Source organism: Apteryx rowi, unplaced genomic scaffold (genome assembly GCF_003343035.1).
Source record: "Apteryx rowi isolate R43461 unplaced genomic scaffold, aptRow1 scaffold_44, whole genome shotgun sequence".
Lineage (NCBI taxonomy): Eukaryota > Metazoa > Chordata > Aves > Apterygiformes > Apterygidae > Apteryx > Apteryx rowi.
Window position 1 is genome coordinate 259,098 of NW_020450694.1, and position 8,256 is coordinate 267,353.

At 56.1% G+C, this 8,256-nt stretch overlaps 1 protein-coding gene across 3 annotated transcripts; it reads left to right on the forward strand.

The window, feature by feature from the left end:
* Window positions 1-414: 414 nt before the first annotated feature.
* Window positions 415-6,777, forward strand: PIGT (phosphatidylinositol glycan anchor biosynthesis class T). 3 transcript variants are annotated; one of them, XM_026076828.1, is made up of 12 exons: window positions 415-516; window positions 647-798; window positions 1,938-2,065; window positions 2,816-2,916; window positions 3,067-3,153; window positions 3,562-3,649; window positions 3,733-3,830; window positions 4,148-4,313; window positions 4,604-4,804; window positions 5,354-5,519; window positions 5,668-5,751; window positions 6,202-6,777. In XM_026076828.1, the coding sequence occupies exons 1-12, from the start codon at window positions 430-432 to the stop codon at window positions 6,452-6,454; spliced, it is 1,611 nt and encodes a 536-aa protein (XP_025932613.1). In that variant the 5' UTR covers window positions 415-429; the 3' UTR covers window positions 6,455-6,777. The 3 variants fall into 3 exon arrangements, with proteins under 3 accessions (XP_025932613.1, XP_025932614.1, XP_025932615.1); XM_026076829.1 differs by having other exon boundaries at window positions 488-516; window positions 634-798; XM_026076830.1 differs by lacking the exons at window positions 415-516; window positions 647-798 and adding an exon at window positions 920-1,107.
* The last annotated feature ends 1,479 nt before the right edge of the window (window positions 6,778-8,256 follow it).

Here is an 8,256-nt window from a genome sequence, read left to right on the forward strand (position 1 = left end):
TGAGCCCGCTGCCCGCGGGCGGCCTCGCCGCCACCTTCCAGTTCCGCACGCGCTGGGACTCGGCGCCGCAGCGGGGCGCAGGTAGGGGCGGGGCCGCGCGCCTACGGGCTTCGGGGGTGACGTCGGGGCGGGGCCTGGGCATTACGTAGGGGGAGGGACGAGTGACGACATGAGCGGGGGCTGAAGGCTGTAATGGCTCGGGTGGGGCGGGGCTTAGGGCGACGGCGCAGGGGGCGGGGCCTGTGATGGCATGGGGGCTGAGTGACGACATAAGTGGGGGGCTGAAGGCTGCAATGACATGAGCGAGGCGGGGCTTGGGGTGATGACGTGAGCAGGGCAGGCCCAGCCGATGAGGCTATTGGATTGGGTGCAATGACGCGAGCAGAGGGCGGGGCCAGCTGATGATGTCAGTAGGGGACGGAGGGGGCGATGGCTTCAGCAGGGGCAGGGCCGCGTGGCGACGAGGGTCGTGATGCCGTAAGCCAGGCAGGGCTCGTGCGCGATGATGCAAGCAGGGTGCGCGATGACCCGCGCGGGGTAAAGCGACGAGGCGGCCGGGCTGGGCCGGGCCGGGCGCGACGACGCGAGGGGGCAGCCGGCCCCGGCTGACGCCGCCCCAGTCTCTCACTACAGGCTCTTCCCCAAGGCGCTGGGGCAGCTGGTGTTGGCGCAGGGCGTGCGGGAGCTGCACCTCGCCCTCACCCAGGGCTTCTGGCGGACGCGGGCCTGGGGGCAGCCGCCGCTGCAGGCGCCCGCCGGCGCCGAGCTCTGGGTCTGGTTCCAGGACACCRTCGCCGAGTAGGTACCCGACGGGCTGGGCGCTGCCGCGGGGGCCCCCAGCAGCTCCGCCACGGGGCTGCTGCGGGCACGACCCGACGTGGCGCCTGTGACGGCGCCCGGGAGCTGCTCCGCTATCGGAGCACTTAGTTTGAAAATGTAAAAGTCCCCAACACCAAGAACAGCTCTCAGGAGAAGCAGAACGTGCTGCTGCTCAACRGGAAGGGCAGGACGCGGTGCTGCGAGATAAAGCCTCATTCACTGAAGGAACACAGTAATTCCCTTATGGGCTCTGCGATGACAAAGCTCTTGCTGTGGCTGTAGTATGAGGTTATAAATTAAACTCTCAACCCTGACTCACTTCCTTAGACTCCCTTCCAAGATCTGTCACCATCTGCCCTAGCACATTTCCTCTGGTTCAGCTGCAGTAGCTCTGTCTGTATTTGCAGAGCTCCCTCCGTCCCGCAAACGGCCCGTCTCGGGGGGTTGCCAGTTTGGTYAGCGTCAGGAGCTGCGCTCAAGCGTTGCCATTGCTTTGTCTCCACAGACMCCATCCCCACATGCTTCACATCACCTCCTGCCCACTCCCTGCTTCCCAAGCCTGTCTCCTCACATACCAGTTGCATCCACCTCCAAACCCCRTCTGTAGGAAGCCCTGCTAGTCCAGTGACTGCCCCGGCAATAAGCGCAGCAAGACCAAAGCTTGAGGCCAAGACTGCCACAGCAGAGAAAGGCACACCTCGCGCACCCGCTGGGCCATGTCCTTCCACCTGCTCAGTGACCGAGGGTGCCACATGCAGCTGGTTGCTGTGATTTGTCTCCTGCTGCCGCCAGGCCAGCACATGCAGAGGCTCGTGCTTGAAGCCGTTTCATGGGAAGGTGCTTGCCCTGGCTTGCAGCCCTGTCCCGTGATCCTGCCTGCCACGTGAGAGGTGATGGCATCTCCCAGTCCCCCAGATCTCACGCATTAGAATAAAATACCAAGAGAGCTGGAAAGCAAATAACCAACTCTGTAGYTCTGCCTACAGCAGCTGTAACCTCCTTGCAGCACCTGAAGCCCAGTGTGGTCACCCCAGTATTTATTGATTGTTACTGACTTGAGACTTGTTACTCTGAGGGTCAGGACTGCTGAGTAATCTGCAGTGTCTTTTGTTACACAGTGTAGACAAAGCCTGGAAAGAACTGAGTAACATCCTCTCAGGGATATTCTGTGCTTCTCTGAACTTCATCGACTCCACCAACACCGTCACGCCAACAGCRTCCTTCAAACCCCTGGGCTTGGCCAACGGTGAGACAGACCGGTGCTTGTCTGGAGGGCTGGCTTTGTGCTCTGACTCGTCTCTAGCTTTAGCTCTGCTTCATGCCACCGCAGAGAGCTTGGGTACAGGTCTGGCAAGGACTCTTGGTCTTTCTGCGTTTTCTCCTGAGTTCACCTGTCACTGTGATGAGATGTCCCCAGAAGGGGAAAACCTGTCCCCAGAACAACTACTACTGGGGCTGCTGTGCTAGCTGGCTCCCRTGGAGGGGCAGGAGAGCGAGCGTGCGCATTCTGTCTCCTCTGTCAGCTAATTCCGCTGTCAGGAGGGTCAGTTAATGCCAGCTGCAGTATTAGGTATCAGGCCATGGGCATACGTACAACAGGAACTGACTGAACTCCCATGTTAACTTCTTTTTGGAAGCGTTTCCTCTCTCTACTAATGAGGCTTAGATTTGAACAGAGGAAACCCACAAGCAGTATGTGGCAGATACTCCCTGGCCCTCAACTCTCTCTGAAAAGCTTTTTACAAAATAGCTGGTGAAGACTGGAGGATTTAAAGCTCTCAAAAAAAAAAAAAAAACCCTGCTAGGAGATGCCATTACCTGTTCACTCCAAATCTCTCTGAMCAGAGTGAGGATCTGTTCTTCACAGAGCTCATGGCATTTCAGGTGTATTCAGAGGGTGGGGTGCTCTGGGGTACACTGGAGGATGGGGCAGGTCTGCTTCAGCTCTCATGCCCRTAGCAGTACCAGCCCATTAACCCTCCACCTCCCTGCCCAGGGACAGATCACCACCTCCTGCGATATGCTGTCCTGCCCCGGGAGATCGTCTGTACAGAAAACCTTACACCTTGGAAGAAGCTGCTACCATGTGGCTCAAAGGTAAGGGCAAGTCCTGCTGCCACTGTACGGAGCTGGGTTCCCGACAGCAAGCCACTAACATTTGCTAGGAGGCCGCAGTAGGGTCTTGCTCTCTCCCAGCAGGGACAGAGAACAGACTGTGGACTGAAATTTTTCCTTTTCCTTCTGCAGGCTGGTCTTGCTGTGCTGCTCAAGGCTGAGCGTTTATTCCACAGCAGCTACCACTCGCAGGCCGTGCACATCCGCCCCATCTGCAGGGTAAGCGTGAGGCTCAGTGGCTCCCTCCTGTGCCTGTCCCTCGCTCCAGGAGCTGGGAAGAGAGGTGGTGTCAGTCCACCTGGCGGAGTTCCTCATGCTTTAGGAATGGAATAAAGGCTGAATATTAGGAAGCTTTTCCCGGTGCTGAGTCACTGGCAGATTTAACACACCCCAAGAGAAAACCAGAAGCATTGTTGCTGTGACACTGCAAGGTGACAGCAAGGTGACATGCTGTGTCGCCCAGCTCCCCTGCAGTAGGTTCAGTTTGTCTAATAGAGGTGCTGTCCTGCTTCTCCAGTCTTACCTGGGCCCTGGCGGGATTTGTGCAATCCTGCTGTAGCTCTAGCTCCCTCCTGGTTCCTTGCCCCTCTAGTAGCGATCAGAACAGCCCCTTGTTCTCTTCTCCAGGATGCTTCCTGTCTGGCCATTTCCTGGGAGCTCAGGCAGACTCTCACTGTGGTCTTTGAGACCTTTTCCAGCGGCCAAGGAAAGAAAGGTAAGCTCACTGCTAGTGCGCTGTGGTCCCTGCGTGCCCGTAGCCTGCTTTTCTCCGTCTGACACTGACTTTGCCTCCTGCAGACTGGTCCCTCTTTAAGATGTTCTCTCGCACACTCACTGAGGCATGTCCTCTGGCATCGCAGAGCAAGATCTACGTTGACATCTCCGCTAAGGACAAGGTAACACTCGTGAATGAGAGAATATGCTCTGCTCTCTCTGTTCAGCCGCTTCTGCGTAACTCTCGAGCAGTCCTACCTCTGCCCAGACTGGTCCTTCTGGGAGACCTCCCTGGGCTAATGAAGGGATGTGGCTGCAGTTACTTTCTTCCTCCAAGCAGGGCTGTCAGAAGTGGTCAGGATTAGTGCAGTGATGTTAGCAAGAGTGCAGAGCAGGCCGTTGGGTGGTAAAGCTCGGGGCTAGCCACTTCCAAGACAGGCACTGCCCAGCTCTTACTACTGGGAGGATTTTTCCTTTTATGGTCCACTTGCTTTCTCAGGAAAAGGAGTTGCTGGAGGTGACCCCTTCTCCAGCATCTGTACATGAAGCGATTGTCCAGGGAGAAAAGAGAACCTATGCAGTCTATGACCTGCTGAGTCCCTCACTCTTCAATACATCTCGCAGCCTCAATGTGCAGCTGAAGTGGAAACGGCCCCAAGACAGCTGTGAGTCACCAGAACTTTATTCCACCTGCACCTTCGCTGAGGGCTCCAGGCACCAGCCTGTGCAGGGGATAGTTGGATTACTTGGGCCTTGGGAAAGAAGACAGTTCTTGCTGGGGAGGAGGACTGTAACAACAGGCAACAGACTGTCCTGCCTTTTCCTCTTCCACCTCAGCTGGCGTGGTAGGGTCTCTGCCCAGGGGAAGTGCTGCTCTTTTAGCGCCAGACCGATGCCTGGCAGAGCTACAGGCTGGCATCGGCTCCTGACTCCTGTTTGCTTTTCCCTTTTGCAGCGGAACTGTCAACACCCGTACTCCATGCTCAGCGCTATGTGAGTGGATACGGGCTGCAGACCGGCGAAATCAGCACTCTCATCTACAACACTCACCCGTACCGGGCTTTCCCCGTGATCCTGCTGGAAACTGTGCCGTGGTATCTGCGGCTCTATGTGCACACTCTGACCATCATCACTAAGGGGAAGGAGAACAAGCCAAGTGAGTAGACCCTCCCAGGAACACATGCCATCCGATTCCCTTGGCACAAGCAGCTCATTCCAGAGATGATTAAGTTCCTCCCTTGGGCCCCAGTGATGAGTGGGAAACTGGACATGGGAGTAGAGCTAGTATAAAGAAAACAACCTTCAGTTCAGCACTCACAACTGCTGAGACTTAAGAGAGTCTATTTTAAAAGGGCCAAATAGACAGTGTTTCATAATCCAATAAGGCTCTAAAACAAAGTCAGTTGACTTCTTTAGTAAAGGAACCTTGATTTGACACTGATGACTTAATCTGGTTTTGCATTTGTACCTCCTGTCATGAACACTTGACTTTCATGGATCATCAGCTGTTAAGACCTAGCTATTAAGCTATTAAGGCCAGATTTAACTTTTACTCATGCTTTTTGCTACCTGCGCATCTTTGCTCACCTAGAAAACTTCTCCCAGGACAGTGAAAGCAAGATTATTCACCTAGTGGGAGACCTCTAGGCAATCTGAGACTGGGCAAGGTCCCCTCACTGTCACTGACATGTGTCTTTGGGGTTAGGTTATATCCACTACCAGCCAGCTCAGGACCGGAGACGGCCTCACCTATTGGAAATGCTGATCCAGCTTCCAGCCAACTCTGTCACCAAGATCACAATCCAGTTTGAGCGGGCCTTACTGAAGTGGACAGAGTACACGCCTGACCCTAATCACGGCTTTTACGTGAGGTAAAGACACACCTCAGCATGAGCCAGGATTCTTGTCTCCTTCTGGGCCTTGTGCAGGACTTGCTGCCCAGGACTCTGGGGATGGGAACATTTTCCGCTGTTTCTTTGCTGGCAGGACTGACACTAATAACAACCTTTGCCTCCTTAGCCCATCTGTACTGAGTGCCCTGGTGCCCAGTGTCGTCGCAATGAAGGAGGTGGATATGGAGCAGAGTCCTCTCTTCACCTCGCTGTGAGTGTGCCTTTCTCCCGGGGAGAGCGGTTGTACTGCAGTGCACACGAGTGGGCTGCAGCTACCATCCTATCTGGGCTTTGCCAGCCTGGAGAGACACTTGAGTCCCTGGGGAGTTGCTGGAGGATGTTCTCAGTGTGCCAGGAAAGAGCAGCACTCACAAGGGGCCCTCGCAAGGGGAGCTGCCAAGAGGGAGCTGCTAGTTTAACTCCCTGCACCCTCCGCCCTTGGGCTGGGATAGCCGTGTGCCTGAACCACGTTCCTCCTGCAGGTGCTCTTCTTTCCCAGCACTGGCAGCCTCTCCTGTGGATCTCCTGAGAGATTCAGAGGTCCTGGACTGAGCCTGACCTCTAAGGGGCTATAAGCACCTCCAGAGGTTCGTGTAGCTCCAGGGTGGTTAGCACTGAGCAGTGGTCTTGTGTGGGCTCACGCTCCCCCTCCTGCCTCCAGGTTTCCTTCCTCTGACGGCTCCAGCTATTTTGTGCGCCTCTACACAGAGCCGCTGCTGGTGAACTTGCCGACGCCAGACTTCAGCATGCCCTATAACGTCATCTGCCTGACCTGCACCGTGGTGGCAGTGTGCTATGGCTCCTTCTACAACCTGCTGACCAGGACATTTCACGTGGAAGAACCAAGCAGGGGAGGGCTGGCCAAGCGGCTGGCCAACATCATCCGCAAATTCAGGGGTGTGCCGCCCCTCTGAGAGAAACCAGGGCGGCCAGCACTGAGCGCAGGGCTCAGCGAGAGCCTGAGAGCTTGGAGAGGAGGCCAAGGGAGCAGAACGCTGCTACCTCTCATCTTTGCTGGAAGCAGGCTGCTCCATTTTGCTGCCTGGATCTCTTTTTTGGTCTCTGCAAGCTGAGAGATCACTTCCAGTTAAGAGGCTGCTGGGGAAACTGCTCCAAGCCCATTGATTACTGAACTGCATGTCTATGGGATTAAGAAAGGTGCAAGTCTTCTGTTCTGGAGAGGGGTAACTTATGTGATGGGAATAACATTAAAAATAAACTTGAGCTGTTTTGTACATCTGTGCTGCTCCATGTTGGTTTTCCTTTCTTGACTCTGCAGACCCAGCTTCTGTCATTGCAGCCACTTTCCACACACCAGCTGAGGACTGACAGTCAGAGCTAAATTGTCATTTGAATGCTGGAGGCATTTGCCTTCTTGGCGTGTCTGTTAACCAGCCACTAGGCACAAGCGCTTAGTTTCTGAGATCATCCAGGCAGAGCTGGCCCTGTAAGACCCAGTAAGTCTATAGAAAACTACCTAAGTCAGCTGCAGAGGAAATGTAGAGGAGTGTGAAGGGGGAAGGAATACGATTTGCAGGGCAGAGAGATGGTTTCATCTGCTCTACTGTCTTACCCTCCACAAGTGCCACGATTCACAGTGGCCTCAGCCAAGCAGCACCACTTCCAGGGACAGGGTTTCCCCTCTTCCAGTCTTTACTCACGCTTGATCCAGTTGGCAAATTAATTGTCGTTCTCAGTCTGCAAACTACCTGCCTGCTGCCTAATCCATACCAAGGGCTTATTTCCTTTCTTGACAAAGCTCTGCTTGCTCCCAGCTTGTATTCGCGGCACACTGAAAGCTCTCCACCTGCTCACCCCTATGCTGCAGCACAGGATCCTCCTCTGTTTCCCCAGGGGCAGCAGTTGCACTGCCTCACCTGTAGCATTTCTGCACGGCTGCTGCTGGCTCCCCTGTGCCGCAAGGCATCCCCAAAGCTTAGAGGAGCGCCTGGGCTCAGCCACCACGCTGAGCACCGAGCTGCCCAGGCTCAGCCAGGCTCTGCTGGGTGGCTGCAGCCTGAGCCCTCCCCAAGACCTGGGCTCTGAATGCAGCAGCACTGCAACAACTGCTCTTTTTAGTTCTTTTCATACAATATAAAGTAGCACTTTGCTGTTATTTGCACACTGCAATAAGAAGACTTTGACAGTACTGCTCAGCCTAAGAACACCTCCTGCTACCTGGGGACCAGCTGTGCTGCAGGTGCAGGGCACAGGCCTGAGGCGGGTGCCGCAGGTGCAGCCTGCTTCACACAGGGCCACCAAAGCACCCGCGTCCTGCCTCTGCCGCGCAGCACCAGGCAGCTGAGTGAGCAATGGGTGGTGCACAGGGCTCCTGCAGTGTGGAAAACTGGGGCCCCTTGCATCACAAGCAGAGTGCAAGAAAGCGTATGCTGCAGCATGCAAAACACCCGCCACGCAGTACAAAGAAGCGTACAAACGGAATGCAAAAGCAGCGCGCAGTGTGCAACCACGCGTGCCGCCCAGTGCAAGCAAGCGTGCAAAGCACATGCAAGAAAGCGCGCGCACCGCGTGCCACAGCAGCCGGCGCGCAAAGGCGCACCAAGGCGCAAGGCAGCGTGCGGAGCGCGCGCCAGCACCGCGCAAAGCGCGCCGGGAGCCCGCCCGCGCGTGCCCCGCCCCGCCCCGCGCGTGGCACCCGCGAAACGAGCACGAACGGGAACAAAGCGCCCCCGCCCCGTCCCGCCGCTCTGCACAG